At 44.6% G+C, this 18,022-nt stretch overlaps 1 protein-coding gene across 2 annotated transcripts in view; it reads right to left on the bottom strand.

Annotated features, from left to right (window-relative positions):
• Window positions 1-4,985: 4,985 nt before the first annotated feature.
• Window positions 4,986-18,022, bottom strand: part of LOC142198366 (mitochondrial inner membrane protein Mpv17-like) — a 100,887-nt gene continuing 87,850 nt past the window's right edge. Inside the window, exon 4 of one of the 2 annotated variants that reach the window (XM_075269362.1) lies at window positions 4,986-5,826. In XM_075269362.1, the coding sequence (XP_075125463.1) occupies window positions 5,329-5,826 (498 nt within the window). In that variant the 3' untranslated portion in view covers window positions 4,986-5,328. The remainder of the gene's footprint in view (window positions 5,827-18,022) is intronic. The other variant, XM_075269364.1, reaches the window with a different exon arrangement.

The raw sequence follows: 18,022 nt of genomic DNA, 5'->3' as shown, positions 1-18,022 counted from the left end.
TGTCACTAGGTCCGGTATAGTGATGTCACTAGGTCTGGTATAGTGATGTCACTAGGTCCGGTATAGTGATGTCACTAGGTCTGGTAGAGTGATGTCACTAGGTCCGGTATAGTGATGTCAGTAGGTCTGGTATAGTGATGTCACTAGGTCCGGTATAGTGATGTCACTAGGTCCGGTATAGTGATGTCACTAGGTCCGGTATAGTGATGTCACTAGGTCCGGTATAGTGATGTCACTAGGTCCGGTATAGTGATGTCACTAGGTCCGGTATAGTGATGTCACTAGGTCCGGTATAGTGATGTCAGTAGGTCCGGTATAGTGATGTTAGTAGGTCTGGTATAGTGATGTCACTAGGTCTGGTATAGTGATGTCAGTTGGTCCGGTATAGTGATGTTAGTAGGTCTGGTATAGTGATGTCGCTAGGTCTGGTATAGTGATGTCAGTAGGTCCGGTATAGTGATGTCACTAGGTCCGGTATAGTGATGTCACTAGGTCTGGTATAGTGATGTCAGTAGGTCCGGTATAGTGATGTCACTAGGTCCGGTGTAGTGATGTCACTAGGTCCGATATAGTGATGTCAGTAGGTTCGGTATAGTGATGTTAGTAGGTCTGGTATAGTGATGTCACTAGGTCTGGTATAGTGATGTCACTAGGTCTGGTATAGTGATGTCACTAGGTCCGGTATAGTGATGTCAGTAGGTCTGGTATAGTGATGTCACTAGGTCTGGTATAGTGATGTCACTAGGTCCGGTATAGTGATGTCACTAGGTCCGGTATAGTGATGTCACTAGGTCTGGTGTAGTGATGTCACTAGGTCCGGTATAGTGATGTCACTAGGTCCGGTATAGTGATGTCACTAGGTCCGGTATAGTGATGTTAGTAGGTCCGGTATAGTGATGTCACTAGGTCTGGTGTAGTGATGTCACTAGGTCTGGTATGGTGATGTCACTAGGTCCGGTATAGTGATGTCACTAGGTCTGGTGTAGTGATGTCACTAGGTCTGGTATGGTGATGTCACTAGGTCCGGTATAGTGATGTCAGTAGGTCCGGTATAGTGATGTCACTAGGTCCGGTATAGTGATGTCACTAGGTCTGGTATAGTGATGTCAGTAGGTCCGGTATAGTGATGTTAGTAGGTCTGGTATGGTGATGTCACTAGGTCCGGTATAGTGATGTCAGTAGGTCTGGTATAGTGATGTCACTAGGTCTGGTATAGTGATGTCACTAGGTCCGGTATAGTGATGTTAGTAGGTCTGGTATAGCGATGTCACTAGGTCCGGTATAGTGATGTCACTAGGTCCGGTATAGTGATGTCACTAGGTCCGGTATAGTGATGTTAGTAGGTCTGGTATAGTGATGTCACTAGGTCCGGTATAGTGATGTCACTAGGTCTGGTATAGTGATGTCACTAGGTCCGGTATAGTGATGTTAGTAGGTCCGGTATAGTGATGTCAGTAGGTCTGGTATAGTGATGTCACTAGGTCTGGTATAGTGATGTCACTAGGTCCGGTATAGTGATGTTAGTAGGTCTGGTATAGCGATGTCACTAGGTCCGGTATAGTGATGTCACTAGGTCCGGTATAGTGATGTCACTAGGTCCGGTATAGTGATGTTAGTAGGTCTGGTATAGTGATGTCACTAGGTCCGGTATAGTGATGTCAGTAGGTCTGGTATAGTGATGTCACTAGGTCTGGTATGGTGATGTCACTAGGTCCGGTATAGTGATGTCACTAGGTCTGGTATAGTGACGTCACTAGGTCCGGTATAGTGATGTCACTACGTCCGGTATAGTGATGTCACTAGGTCTGGTATAGTGATGTCACTAGGTCCGGTATAGTGATGTCACTAGGTCTGGTATAGTGATGTCACTAGGTCCGGTATAGTGATGTTAGTAGGTCTGGTATAGCGATGTCACTAGGTCCGGTATAGTGATGTCACTAGGTCCGGTATAGTGATGTCACTAGGTCCGGTATAGTGATGTTAGTAGGTCCGGTATAGTGATGTCACTAGGTCCGGTATAGTGATGTCACTAGGTCCGGTATAGTGATGTCACTAGGTCCGGTATAGTGATGTCACTAGGTCCGGTATAGTGATGTCACTAGGTCCGGTATAGTGATGTCACTAGGTCCGGTATAGTGATGTCAGTAGGTCCGGTATAGTGATGTCACTAGGTCCGGTATATTGATGTCACTAGGTCCGGTATAGTGATGTCACTAGGTCCGGTATAGTGATGTCACTAGGTCCGGTATAGTGATGTCACTAGGTCCGGTATAGTGATGTTAGTAGGTCTGGTATAGCGATGTCACTAGGTCCGGTATAGTGATGTCACTAGGTCCGGTATAGTGATGTCACTAGGTCCGGTATAGTGATGTCACTAGGTCTGGTATAGTGATGTCACTAGGTCCGGTATAGTGATGTCACTAGGTCCGGTATAGTGATGTCAGTAGGTCTGGTATAGTGATGTCACTAGGTCTGGTATGGTGATGTCACTAGGTCCGGTATAGTGATGTCAGTAGGTCCGGTATAGTGATGTCACTAGGTCCGGTATAGTGATGTCACTAGGTCCGGTATAGTGATGTCAGTAGGTCTGGTATAGTGATGTCACTAGGTCCGGTATGGTGATGTCACTAGGTCCGGTATAGTGATGTCACTGGGTCCGGTATAGTGATGTCACTAGGTCCGGTATAGTGATGTCACTAGGTCCGGTATAGTGATGTCACTAGGTCCGGTATAGTGATGTCACTAGGTCTGGTATAGTGATGTCACTAGGTCCGGTATAGTGATGTCACTAGGTCTGGTATAGTGATGTCAGTAGGTCCGGTATAGTGATGTCACTAGGTCCGGTATAGTGATGTCACTAGGTCCGGTATAGTGATGTCAGTAGGTCTGGTATAGTGATGTCACTAGGTCTGGTATGGTGATGTCACTAGGTCCGGTATAGTGATGTCACTAGGTCCGGTATAGTGATGTCACTAGGTCCGGTATAGTGATGTCACTAGGTCCGGTATAGTGACGTCACTAGGTCCGGTATAGTGACGTCACTAGGTCCGGTATAGTGACGTCACTAGGTCCGGTATAGTGACGTCACTAGGTCCGGTATAGTGACGTCACTAGGTCCGGTATAGTGACGTCACTAGGTCCGGTATAGTGACGTCACTAGGTCCGGTATAGTGACGTCACTAGGTCCGGTATAGTGACGTCACTAGGTCCGGTATAGTGACGTCACTAGGTCCGGTATAGTGATGTCACTAGGTCCGGTATAGTGATGTCACTAGGTCCGGTATAGTGATGTCACTAGGTCCGGTATAGTGATGTCACTAGGTCCGGTATAGTGATGTCACTAGGTCCGGTATAGTGATTTCACTAGGTCTGGTATAGTGATGTCACTAGGTCCGGTATAGTGATGTTAGTAGGTCTGGTATAGCGATGTCACTAGGTCCGGTATAGTGATGTCACTAGGTCCGGTATAGTGATGTCACTAGGTCCGGTATAGTGATGTTAGTAGGTCTGGTATAGTGATGTCACTAGGTCCGGTATAGTGATGTCACTAGGTCCGGTATAGTGATGTCACTAGGTCCGGTATAGTGATGTCACTAGGTCCGGTATAGTGATGTCACTAGGTCCGGTATAGTGATGTCACTAGGTCCGGTATAGTGATGTCACTAGGTCCGGTATAGTGATGTCACTAGGTCCGGTATAGTGATGTCACTAGGTCCGGTATAGTGATGTCAGTAGGTCCGGTATAGTGATGTCACTAGGTCCGGTATAGTGATGTCACTAGGTCCGGTATAGTGATGTCACTAGGTCCGGTATAGTGATGTCACTAGGTCCGGTATAGTGATGTCACTAGGTCCGGTATAGTGATGTTAGTAGGTCTGGTATAGCGATGTCACTAGGTCCGGTATAGTGATGTCAGTAGGTCCGGTATAGTGATGTCACTAGGTCCGGTATAGTGATGTCACTAGGTCCGGTATAGTGATGTCACTAGGTCCGGTATAGTGATGTCACTAGGTCCGGTATAGTGATGTCACTAGGTCCGGTATAGTGATGTCAGTAGGTCTGGTATAGTGATGTCACTAGGTCTGGTATGGTGATGTCACTAGGTCCGGTATAGTGATGTCAGTAGGTCCGGTATAGTGATGTCACTAGGTCCGGTATAGTGATGTCACTAGGTCCGGTATAGTGATGTCAGTAGGTCTGGTATAGTGATGTCACTAGGTCTGGTATGGTGATGTCACTAGGTCCGGTATGGTGATGTCACTAGGTCCGGTATAGTGATGTCACTAGGTCCGGTATAGTGATGTCACTAGGTCTGGTATGGTGATGTCACTAGGTCCGGTATAGCGATGTCACTAGGTCCGGTATAGTGATGTCACTAGGTCTGGTATAGTGATGTCACTAGGTCCGGTATAGTGATGTCACTTGGTCTGGTATAGTGATGTCACTAGGTCTGGTATAGTGATGTCACTAGGTCCGGTATAGTGATGTCACTAGGTCTGGTATAGTGATGTCACTAGGTTTGGTAAAGAATCCCATATCAGTCATCGGTGTGAGCAGCTTTATTACATACAAGGAGACGTATATAGTACAACCTGTAGGGGGCACATTATATCTCTGCTGGGCTACGCCAATAACCAATAAGCACTGGATCCAGGGCCACCTCCCGGGTAGCCTCTCCTATGAGTGTCACCTATATGTCTGTGGTCATGTCGCCAGGGTCAGACTGAAGCTCTCCTTGACTATGGCTGAGACTTCTCATCTGTCCTAGCCCCAAATCTGATTGAGTAGAGGGGTCCTGGTGCCCCGATATCTGTGTGGGGTTGATGATTGACACAAACTGTACTTGTTCTAACTTCTAGACTCTACATTGTCCTCCTGGAGATGTTCATCCAGAAGAATAGTCAACCTTCCCCGCATGTTCTGACCTAGGATCCCATCTGACCACTTTCATAGGCCACATATAGGCGTTTTGGAGTGAATTCCTGGCTAGTTTATGGGCTTTATGGAAACTTTTGGCCTCAGTTGTCTACGTGCAGTAATTCTAGAGATTGACCAGGGCCAGTCATGGTGAGATGTGTCTTCTACATCTCAGCTGAAGGAAAACACAAAGATAAGTGGAGACCATAATGAAATCAGGAGAAGCTCTTATTAGGAGGTCTGTACATAAGGATAACCCATATCATCCATATCCCTTCCCAGGTCCCATCAGTCTGTGTCTCAGAGCCCACCCTACCACCATGTAGACACAAGTCAATGTAGGGCATCGCACATCCCACATGTGGACTTTGAGGGAACGTTTCTTCTTGTTCAGGATGGTTCTCAGATCCGTTACTTCCCTACTGAGTCGAATATGATGCGGTTCTGTTCCGCCTGATGCTTCTGGTTTTGAATCTTTGCCATGTCAATCATATGCCGCAGTATATGATAAGTCAAGTCTATGGAGATTGGGGGGTCTTCTCTCTTCAGACGGTCAGAAAACACTTCAAGGAAGGTCCTGGCTGATTCCTCTGGCCTGGACTCCTGGACGACTGTCTGGAGGATGCTGAGTACTGGGGCCAGATCTTGGGATGATATCTGGTGCTCGGTGGAGAGTGGCCCCTTGCTTAACCTGAGCTGTACGTGGGGGTCTCCTAGATCCAGTTGGGGCGCTCTTTCTCTTATGAAATACAAGAGAGCTTGAGCACTCTCATCACTTAACAATCCATCTAGACTGAGTCTGGGGCCCTCAAAGAAGCTCCTCTCCAAGGGGCGAGCTCCGGCCCGGCCCGTGAGGAGCAGAAAGTAGGTGAGCAGGGTGATGGATGAGGATGTAGCCTTCATGGTGACCTATGAGACGGAGACAGGAGAGGTGGTCAGAGTTGTTAGATTGTACGAGATGATTTCTGGTCCAGCTTTAGGTTGTCCTCAGTCACAGAGGACCTTTCACCACCTCCACTCACTCCAACTTTTTGCATTCTCCGCTCCACTGATTCTGGTGCAGTTGGATTTTTTTCTCTGAACCCCGCACCATTCCCGAGCAATCATTGGTTTTAGTTTCCGCACCCAATATGCTACATATGGTCAGATGGGCGCTCACCTGACGGTAAAGAGAATAATTAATATATCGGATGCTGAATCTTAAAGCAATGGCGGGGGCTGCAGAAAAAATGTCAACTGCCTGAAAGCGGTGAAGCGGCGTCTGGTGAGGGACACAAAGAGTCGGAGTAGGAAGGTAGAAAGACTCAGATCCTGCTCGCTGATTCTGTCGGGTCCACTTACCTTGTGCTGTGGTTAATACTGGTATTTCTTATGTTGTACAGAGAGCTTTGGGCCCCCTCTGGTGTCAGGGCCTGGTAGTGCTACCTCTGCACCCCCTATAGCTACACCCCTGGCTGGGACTGAGCAGCGCTAGGTTGAGTCTATCACTTGTCTTCCTTTGCAGAGTTCCTCGGGGCGAGTCCTTAGGCAGACACTTGGTAGTCCCTGCTTTTGTGGCTGCCACAAGGACCATACTGACTGTCTCATGAGTCATACTGAATGTCTCATGGGCTATACTGACTGTCTCATGGGTCATACTGACTGTGTCATAGATCATACTGACTGTCTCATGGGTCATACTGACTGTGTCATAGATCATACTGACTGTCTCATGGACCATACTGACTCCCTCATGGACCATACTGACTCTCTCATGGACCATACTGACTCCCTCATGGACCATACTGACTCCCTCATGGACCATACTGACTCCCTCATGGACCATACTGACTCCCTCATGGACCATACTGACTCCCTCATGGACCATACTGACTGTCTCATAGATCATACTGACTGTCTCCTGGGTCATACTGTCCGTCTCATAGGCTATACCACTGTCACATGGACCATAATGACTCCCTCATGGACCATACTGACTCCCTCATGGACCATACTGACTGTCTCATGGACCATACTGACTCCCTCATGGACCATACTGACTGTCTCGTAGATCATACTGACTGTCTCCTGGGTCATACTGTCCGTCTCATAGGCTATACCACTGTCACATGGACCATAATGACTCCCTCATGGACCATACTGACTCCCTCATGGACCATACTGACTGTCTCATGGGTCATACTGACTCCCTCATGGACCATACTGACTCTCTCATGGACCATACTGACTCCCTCATGGACCATACTGACTCCCTCATGGACCATACTGACTCCCTCATGGACCATACTGACTGTCTCATGGGTCATACTGACTGTCTCATGGACCATACTGACTGTCTCATGGACCATACTGACTGTCTCATGGGTCATACTGACTCTCTCATGGATCATACTGACTCCCTCATGGACCATACTGACTCCCTCATGGACCATACTGACTCCCTCATGGACCATACTGACTGTCTCATGGACCATACTGACTCCCTCATGGACCATACTGACTCTCTCATGGACCATACTGACTCCCTCATGGACCATACTGACTCCCTCATGGGTCATACTGACTCCCTCATGGACCATACTGACTCCCTCATGGACCATACTGACTGTCTCATGGACCATACTGACTGTCTCATGGACCATACTGACTGTCTCATGGGTCATACTGACTGTCTCATGGACCATACTGACTGTCTCATGGGTCATACTAACTCCCTCATGGGTCATACTGACTGTCTCATAGACCATACTGACTCCCTCATGGACCATACTGACTCCCTCATGGACCATACTGACTGTCTCATGGACCATACTGACTGTCTCATGGACCATACTGACTGTCTCATGGGTCATACTGACTGTCTCATGGACCATACTGACTGTCTCATGGACCATACTGACTGTCTCATGGGTCATACTGACTCCCTCATGGACCATACTGACTCCCTCATGGACCATACTGACTCCCTCATGGACCATACTGACTGTCTCATGGGTCATACTGACTCTCTCATGGACCATACTGACTGTCTCATGGGTCATACTGACTCTCTCATGGATCATACTGACTCCCTCATGGACCATACTGACTCCCTCATGGACCATACTGACTCCCTCATGGACCATACTGACTGTCTCATAGATCATACTGACTGTCTCCTGGGTCATACTGTCCGTCTCATAGGCTATACCACTGTCACATGGACCATACTGACTCCCTCATGGACCATACTGACTCCCTCATGGACCATACTGACTGTCTCATGGACCATACTGACTGTCTCATGGACCATACTGACTCCCTCATGGACCATACTGACTGTCTCATGGACCATACTGACTCCCTCATGGACCATACTGACTCCCTCATGGACCATACTGACTGTCTCATGGACCATACTGACTGTCTCATGGACCATACTGACTCCCTCATGGACCATACTGACTCCCTCATGGACCATACTGACTCCCTCATGGACCATACTGACTCCCTCATGGACCATACTGACTCCCTCATGGACCATACTGACTGTCTCATGGGTCATACTAACTCCCTCATGGACCATACTAACTCCCTCATGGACCATACTGACTCCCTCATGGACCATACTGACTCCCTCATGGACCATACTGACTCCCTCATGGACCATACTGACTCCCTCAAGGACCATACTGACTCCCTCATGGACCATACTGACTCCCTCATGGACCATACTGACTCCCTCATGGGTCATACTGACTGTCTCATAGACCATACTGACTCTCTCATGGACCATACTGACTCCCTCATGGACCATACTGACTCCCTCATGGACCATACTGACTCCCTCATGGACCATACTGACTCCCTCATGGACCATACTGACTCCCTCATGGGTCATACTGACTGTCTCATAGACCATACTGACTCTCTCATGGACCATACTGACTCCCTCATGGACCATACTGACTCCCTCATGGACGATACTGACTCCCTCATAGACCATACTGACTCTCTCATGGACCATACTGACTCCCTCATGGACCATACTGACTGTCTCATAGACCATACTGACTCTCTCATGGACCATACTGACTCCCTCATGGACCATACTGACTGTCTCATAGATCATACTGACTGTCTCATAGACCATACTGACTCCCTCATGGACCATACTGACTCCCTCATAGACCATACTGACTCTCTCATGGACCATACTGACTCCCTCATGGACCATACTGACTGTCTCATAGATCATACTGACTGTCTCCTTTTCAGTTTGCTATGATATGATGGAGGGTCGCTGACAGGTGGATCCCATTTTCAGTTATTCGGAGCCTGTGATGGGTTCGGGCTATCGGATGGGAACAGCCTTGGTCTGATGATATCCCCACCCGCTGTTTCCATAAGGAGGTGTGAATGAACCCCAAATCCTGACCTAGAGGGAGCACAGGCAGGTCTGAAGAGCAGAAGGACTTGTGGTCACATCTATTCATGTACCCGCCATAAGAGGAATCCCGTCTGCGTCTGACCCGAAGAGAATATCATGTCTGCGAGGGAAAACCAGGAGCGGTCCTAATACACTGCCAGTGTCCTGGATTATCTGTAATGGTTCAATAATCTATAGAGAGCGCAGGATTATCAATAATCCAATAATCTATAGAGAGTGCAGGTTTACCAATAATCCAATAATCTATAGAGAGTGCAGGATTATCAATAATCTAATAATCTATAGAGAGTGCAGGATTATCAATAATCCAATAATCTATAGACATATCAATGTTATCAATAATTCAATAATCTATAGAGAGCACAGGATTACCAATAATCCAATAATCTATAGAGAGTGCAGGATAATCAATAATCCAATAATCTATAGAGAGTGCAGGATTATCAATAATCTAATAATCTATAGAGAGTGCAGGTTTACCAATAATCCAATAATCTATAGAGAGTGCAGGATTATCAATAATCTAATAATCTATAGAGAGTGCAGGATTATCAATAATCCAATAATCTATAGACATATCAATGTTATCAATAATCCAATAATCTATAGAGAGTACAGGTTTACCAATAATCCAATAATCTATAGAGAGTGCAGGATTATCAATAATCCAATAATCTATAGACATATCAATGTTATCAATAATCCAATAATCTATAGAGAGCGCAGGATTACCAATAATCCAATAATCTATAGAGAGTGCAGGATAATCAATAATCCAATAATCTATAGAGAGTGCAGGTTTACCAATAATCCAATAATCTATAGAGAGTGCAGGTTTACCAATAATCCAATAATCTATAGAGAGTGCAGGATTATCAATAATCCAATAATCTATAGAGAGTACAGGATTATCAATAATCCAATAATCTATAGAGAGTGCAGGATTATCAATAATCCAATAATCTATAGAGAGTGCAGGATTATCAATAATCCAATAATCTATAGAGAGTGCAGGATTATCAATAATCCAATAATCTATAGAGAGTGCAGGTTTACCAATAATCCAATAATCTATATACATATCAATGTTATCAATAATCTATAGAGAGTACAGGTTTACCAATAATCCAATAATCTATAGAGAGTGCAGGATTATCAATAATCCAATAATCTATAGAGAGTACAGGATTATCAATAATCCAATAATCTATAGAGAGTGCAGGATTATCAATAATCCAATAATCTATAGAGAGTACAGGATTATCAATAATCCAATAATCTATAGAGAGTACAGGATTATCAATAATCCAATAATCTATAGAGAGTGCAGGATTATCAATAATCCAATAATCTATAGAGAGTGCAGGTTTACCAATAATCCAATAATCTATAGACATATCAATGTTATCAATAATCCAATAATCTATAGAGAGCGCAGGATTACCAATAATCCAATAATCTATAGAGAGTGCAGGATTATCAATAATCCAATAATCTATAGAGAGTGCAGGATTATCAATAATCTAATAATCTATAGAGAGTGCAGGTTTACCAATAATCCAATAATCTATAGAGAGTGCAGGTTTACCAATAATCCAATAATCTATAGAGAGTGCAGGTTTACCAATAATCCAATAATCTATAGAGAGTGCAGGTTTACCAATAATCCAATAATCTATAGAGAGTGCAGGATTATCAATAATCCAATAATCTATAGACATATCAATGTTATCAATAATCTATAGAGAGTACAGGTTTACCAATAATCCAATAATCTATAGAGAGTGCAGGATTATCAATAATCCAATAATCTATAGAGAGTGCAGGATTATCAATAATCCAATAATCTATAGAGAGTGCAGGATTATCAATAATCCAATAATCTATAGAGAGTACAGGATTATCAATAATCCAATAATCTATAGAGAGTGCAGGATTATCAATAATTCAATAATCTATAGAGAGTGCAGGATTATCAATAATCCAATAATCTATAGAGAGTGCAGGATTATCAATAATCCAATAATCTATAGAGAGTGCAGGATTATCAATAATCCAATAATCTATAGAGAGTGCAGGATTATCAATAATCCAATAATCTATAGAGAGTACAGGATTATCAATAATCCAATAATCTATAGACATATCAATGTTATCAATAATCCAATAATCTATAGAGAGCGCAGGATTACCAATAATCCAATAATCTATAGAGAGTGCAGGATTATCAATAATCCAATAATCTATAGAGAGTGCAGGATTATCAATAATCTAATAATCTATAGAGAGTGCAGGTTTACCAATAATCCAATAATCTATAGAGAGTGCAGGTTTACCAATAATCCAATAATCTATAGAGAGTGCAGGATTATCAATAATCCAATAATCTATAGCGAGTGCAGGATTATCAATAATCTAATAATCTATAGAGAGTGCAGTTTTACCAATAATCCAATAATCTATAGAGAGTGCAGGTTTACCAATAATCCAATAATCTATAGAGAGTGCAGGATTATCAATAATCCAATAATCTATAGACATATCAATGTTATCAATAATCTATAGAGAGTACAGGTTTACCAATAATCCAATAATCTATAGAGAGTGCAGGATTATCAATAATCCAATAATCTATAGAGAGTGCAGGATTATCAATAATCCAATAATCTATAGAGAGTGCAGGATTATCAATAATCCAATAATCTATAGAGAGTACAGGATTATCAATAATCCAATAATCTATAGAGAGTGCAGGATTATCAATAATTCAATAATCTATAGAGAGTGCAGGATTATCAATAATCCAATAATCTATAGAGAGTGCAGGATTATCAATAATCCAATAATCTATAGAGAGTGCAGGATTATCAATAATCCAATAATCTATAGAGAGTGCAGGATTATCAATAATCCAATAATCTATAGAGAGTACAGGATTATCAATAATCCAATAATCTATAGACATATCAATGTTATCAATAATCCAATAATCTATAGAGAGCGCAGGATTACCAATAATCCAATAATCTATAGAGAGTGCAGGATTATCAATAATCCAATAATCTATAGAGAGTGCAGGATTATCAATAATCTAATAATCTATAGAGAGTGCAGGTTTACCAATAATCCAATAATCTATAGAGAGTGCAGGTTTACCAATAATCCAATAATCTATAGAGAGTGCAGGATTATCAATAATCCAATAATCTATAGAGAGTGCAGGATTATCAATAATCCAATAATCTATAGAGAGTGCAGGATTATCAATAATCCAATAATCTATAGAGAGTGCAGGATTATCAATAATTCAATAATCTATAGAGAGTGCAGGATTATCAATAATCCAATAATCTATAGAGAGTGCAGGATTATCAATAATCCAATAATCTATAGAGAGTGCAGGATTATCAATAATCTATAGAGAGTGCAGGATTATCAATAATCCAATAATCTATAGAGAGTACAGGATTATCAATAATCCAATAATCTATAGACATATCAATGTTATCAATAATCCATAGACATAGCAATATAGTTATAAATAATATTAGTAATCCAATCATCTATAAACATCTCAGGATTATCAATAATCCAATAGTCTATAGAGATTTACTAGTCCTGAGATCTCTCGCCAATCCCTAAATAATCCCCTAATCTCCAGGGGCTCAGTATACAGTATATATGGTAACCCCTTCATCTATTCCAGCAGCACAGCGTATATACAATAGCCCTCTTTCAGCAGCACAGAGTAAATCAGGACCCCCAGCAGCACAGAGTACATAGAATCCCATGCACAGTCCGCCCCAGCAGCACAGAGTATGTCAGGAGTCCCAGCAGAACAGGGTACATAGAATGCCATGCACAGTCCCCCCAGCAGCACAGAGTATGTCAGGACCCCCAGCAGCACAGAGTACATAGAATGCCATGCACAGTCCCCCCCAGCAGCACAGAGTATGTCAGGAGCCCTCTTACCTGGCGGAGCTGCAGCTGGGCAGTCTTCTGAGGCTCCTCTGTGGCTGCTCCTTATATCTCAGACCTGAGTGACATCAGCAGAGACAGGAGGAGACAGCAGAGAGGGATGTGGCGGAGCAGTCACTGACTACTGTCACTGTCATCTCATCCAGGCAGGGGGGGCAGTGGAGACCGAGACCCTCAGTACCCCCCCCCCCCCCATATACTGATATATAATGTTATTCACAACACAGTCCAAACTGATATCTCCTGCCTGTCTGTCTGTATATATCATATCTGTCTCTGTACATTGTCTACTTTAGGGTAGTGTACCCCTTGGTAAGGAATTGGTGACTAATAGACATTTGTTTGGCCGGCTGTTCGGAGATGATGGGTCAGGGGTTACACGAGGGCTCACACACGGTGAACAACACGGCCCAGACAGACCACCAATAGAAAGGATTGATCCACCAACAAGCACGAGCAGCTCCTGCAGTTTCCTCCTCCACCATCCAGACATAGGGGGCGCCATCATTGCAACTGTCTCTGCCCTCTCCATTTTCGGGCACTTAGGCATGACTCAGAGTATGAGGGGGGGTCTCAGATCTGGGAGATTCTGCACAGGAGAGGACTAGAAGAGACGTGCGAGAGGAGGAGGAGAAAATAGTGACAAAGGGTCCCGGGAGACAATAGAGAAGAAGCTTAACCAGCCCAGCGCAGTGTGACTGTATATACTCTGTATACCCCTCTGTATACCTCTGCCTCTCGCGTCTCACTGCCGCCCTGCATCTATCTGGAGCTTCTCAATCCTGTAATCTATGAGATCCTGGTGCTCAGACTGACATCTCCGCGGCTCCAGGAGGACAAGTGACCAAGATGTCCAGCCCTGAGCCACATCCGCTCATTACTGTCCCCCGGCCCTCATAGTCACCAACAGATCCCACAGGCCACTGGGTCCTTCTCTGAATTTAGGGAATCCCTAGGAGAGACCCGAGAACAAAACACAAGAACAAAAACCTAATTGCTACATTCATTTTGGTTTTCAAAATTGAGTTTTTTGGGGATTTACAATAAAGTTTTAGCATTGAAAGTTACGTCTTCAAAACTAAGGCCGACTCTTCAAAAAGGCCTACCGGGACTACCGCGCTACTAGGGGGCGTTAATAACAAACGGGGGTGACATGGGAGATCCCTGAGGGGCAATGTGGGGGGTCCATGTCCTGAGTGTGATGTCAGCATTGTGCTTCCTGTTCTAGCCAATCACATCTCACTCTGGTTTCTCCCTCTCACAGCAGGCAGCTTCACAGTCACGAAGACAAGCTGCAGCTGCATCCCCCTCCTCCTGATCCTCCATTGTTGGGATCTGAGGAGGTTTGTGGACACTGAACAAGGCAGGAGAAAGCATCCACATGCCTCAAGGACCAAAGGCTGAGGATGATGGTGGTTGTGGTGATGCCAGTGTGGCCTTATTGATGTCCTGTACCCCGCTCTTGGTTGGACGGGCGACTCAGAACATAGGCCTCGTCCCTGAACCTGGAGCAGATCGTCTACTCTTTGCCAAGTCATTAAATATTCCATTAGTTTGATGGAGGGGACTCTGGTGTCTTATCATACAGCGCGGGGGGCTGGTCATACATGTATTCAACATAGACATCAGGCGAGTGTCCATAGAGTGGTGGTCATACATGTATTCAACATAGACATCAGGCGAGTGTCCATAGGGTGGTGGTCATACATGTATTCAACATAGACATCAGGCAAGTGTCCATAGGTTGGTGGTCATACATGTATTCAACATAGACATCAGGCGAGTGTCCGTAGGGTGGTGGTCATACATGTATTCAACATAGACATCAGGCGAGTGTCCATAGGGTGGTGGTCATACATGTATTCAACATAGACATCAGGCGAGTGTCCATAGAGTGGTGGTCATACATGTATTCACGTCCCACCTGTGAAGGTGACCTGAGACATCTGAAGCTGGCAGTGGAGCAGAAGATCAATCATAATGACATCATAGTATTTGATTGATGACATCATTCCATCCAGCCCACTCTTTGTCCATTCCTGTCTCTAAATCAGTCTGACACTAAAGTCATGGATGAGGGACACGGCTGACCATGTAGAGGATCCAGGGAAGGAGAATGTCTTCTGGATGTCACGGCTCCATCTCACCAGTGATGATGGACATGGACCTATACAGGTGATGGAGCACACGGGGCAGTCCGGTTATAGGAACATCGGTTTATGTCTGTCCACATGAGCGTTCTCATATTTGTATCACTTTGTTTTGGGTCTGTCTCAGACCTCTCTCTCATGGTTCTCCCTCTCTTGGATCTCTCTCCGTCTTACTTTAATTTCGAACTTTCTGTCATGTCTCTCCCTCTCTATGACCTCTCTCCATTGCCTCACTCATGTCTTTCCCCATCTTCTCTCTCTATGACCTCTCTCCATTGCCTCACTCATGTCTCTCCCTATCTTAGACCTTTTTCTCATGTCTCACCATCTCTCAAACCTCTATCTCATATCTCTCCCTCTCTTGGACCTCTCTCTCATATCTCTCTCTCCATTGTCTCTTGACTCTCTCAGATCTCTCCTATTTCTCTTGACTTCTCTGTTTCTCCCTTTCTTGGACCTCTCGTATCTCTCCCACTCTTGTGTCATGGATGATTATGTACGTTTCGGTATTGCCCTTATTTTGGCGTCAGATGTGATCCCTAAAGTCAGGACAATTCTTTCCTCCACCGATAGGGTTGAGCGGAGGTGACAGAGCTGTCATCACGTGTCATGAATATACCCACACACGGGGTAAACGTGTGACTTTACACATGTAAGTGCCACCAGACGTGTGAATCTGTGACCCATCACAGTGATATGGTCATCATCAGCCTTCAGGGCCCGCAGCTCCTCATCATCACCACGGTTTGAGGTCTGACAAGTTCCTCGTATATGTTCTTCTCAACCCTTTATAGTCAGGTCAGTGGGTAGAGATAGAAGAGATGTGCAGGTCAGTAAGAGCCACCTGTAAATGGTGAGGAGATGAAATGTCCACAGAAGATCTGAGTGACCAGGGATATTGGCAGGAATCCATAACCGAATACAATAAAATGGCAGGAACTTAAAGTCACATCATGACCACCAGCGCTCAACTCCACATGCTATTCAACCCAAAGCAACACTACACGGAAGACACCAAGTCCGTCCTCTTACTAAACTACCACTAGACATACCAAGCACAAAGAATACAAGCATGACGACGTCAACCTCAGCCCAACAGAATAACAGTGACAATCTTATTCCACCTCCACCACCAGAATCGCAGACCATGTCCACCACCAGCATCTCTCATCACTTCTGTATCTAGTATCTCATGCCATGTCCGCCACCATCATCTCTCATCACTTCTGTATCTAGTATCTCATGCCATGTCCGCCACCATCATCTCTCATCACTTCTGTATCTAGTATCTCATGCCATGTCCGCCACCAGCATCTCACATCACTTCTGTACCTAGTATCTCATGCCATATCCGCCACCATCATGTCACATCACTTCTGTATCTAGTATCTCATGCCATGTTTGCCACCATCATCTCACATCACTTCTGTATCTAGTATCTCATGCCATGTCCGCCACCATCATGTCACATCACTTCTGTATCTAGTATCTCATGCCATGTCCACCACCAGCATCTCACATCACTTCTGTATCTAGTATCTCATGCCATGTCCGCCACCAGCATCTCTCATCACTTCTGTATCTAGTATCTCATGCCATGTCCACCACCAGCATCTCACATCACTTCTGTATCTAGTATCTCATGCCATGTCCGCCACCATCATCTCACATCACTTCTGTATCTAGTATCTCATGCCATGTCCACCACCAGCATCTCTCATCACTTCTGTATCTAGTATCTCATGCCATGTCCACCACCAGCATCTCTCATCACTTCTGTATCTAGTATCTCATGCCATGTCCGCCACCATCATCTCACATCACTTCTGTATCTAGTATCTCATGCCATGTCCACCACCAGCATCTCTCATCACTTCTGTATCTAGTATCTCATGCCATTTCCGCCACCATCATCTCACATCACTTCTGTATCTAGTATCTCATGCCATGTCCACCACCAGCATCTCTCATCACTTCTGTATCTAGTATCTCATGCCATTTCCGCCACCATCATCTCACATCACTTCTGTATCTAGTATCTCATGCCATTTCCGCCACCGTCATCTCACATCACTTCTGTATCTAGTATCTCATGCCATTTCCGCCACCATCATCTCACATCACTTCTGTATCTAGTATCTCATGCTATGTCCACCACCATCATCTCTCATCACTTCTGTATCTAGTATCTCATGCCATGTCCACCACCAGCATCTCTCATCACTTCTGTATCTAGTATCTCATGCCATGTCCGCCACCATCATCTCACATCACTTCTGTATCTAGTATCTCATGCCATGTCCACCACCAGCATCTCTCATCACTTCTGTATCTAGTATCTCATGCCATTTCCGCCACCATCATCTCTCATCACTTCTGTATCTAGTATCTCATGCCATTTCCGCCACCATCATCTCACATCACCTCTGTATCTAGTATCTCATGCCATGTCCACCACCAGCATCTCTCATCACTTCTGTATCTAGTATCTCATGCCATTTCCGCCACCATCATCTCTCATCACTTCTGTATCTAGTATCTCATGCCA

This window comes from Leptodactylus fuscus, chromosome 3 (assembly GCF_031893055.1).
Source record: "Leptodactylus fuscus isolate aLepFus1 chromosome 3, aLepFus1.hap2, whole genome shotgun sequence".
Classification (NCBI taxonomy): Eukaryota; Metazoa; Chordata; class Amphibia; order Anura; family Leptodactylidae; genus Leptodactylus; species Leptodactylus fuscus.
This window is presented reverse-complemented; position numbering and strand designations above follow the sequence as displayed.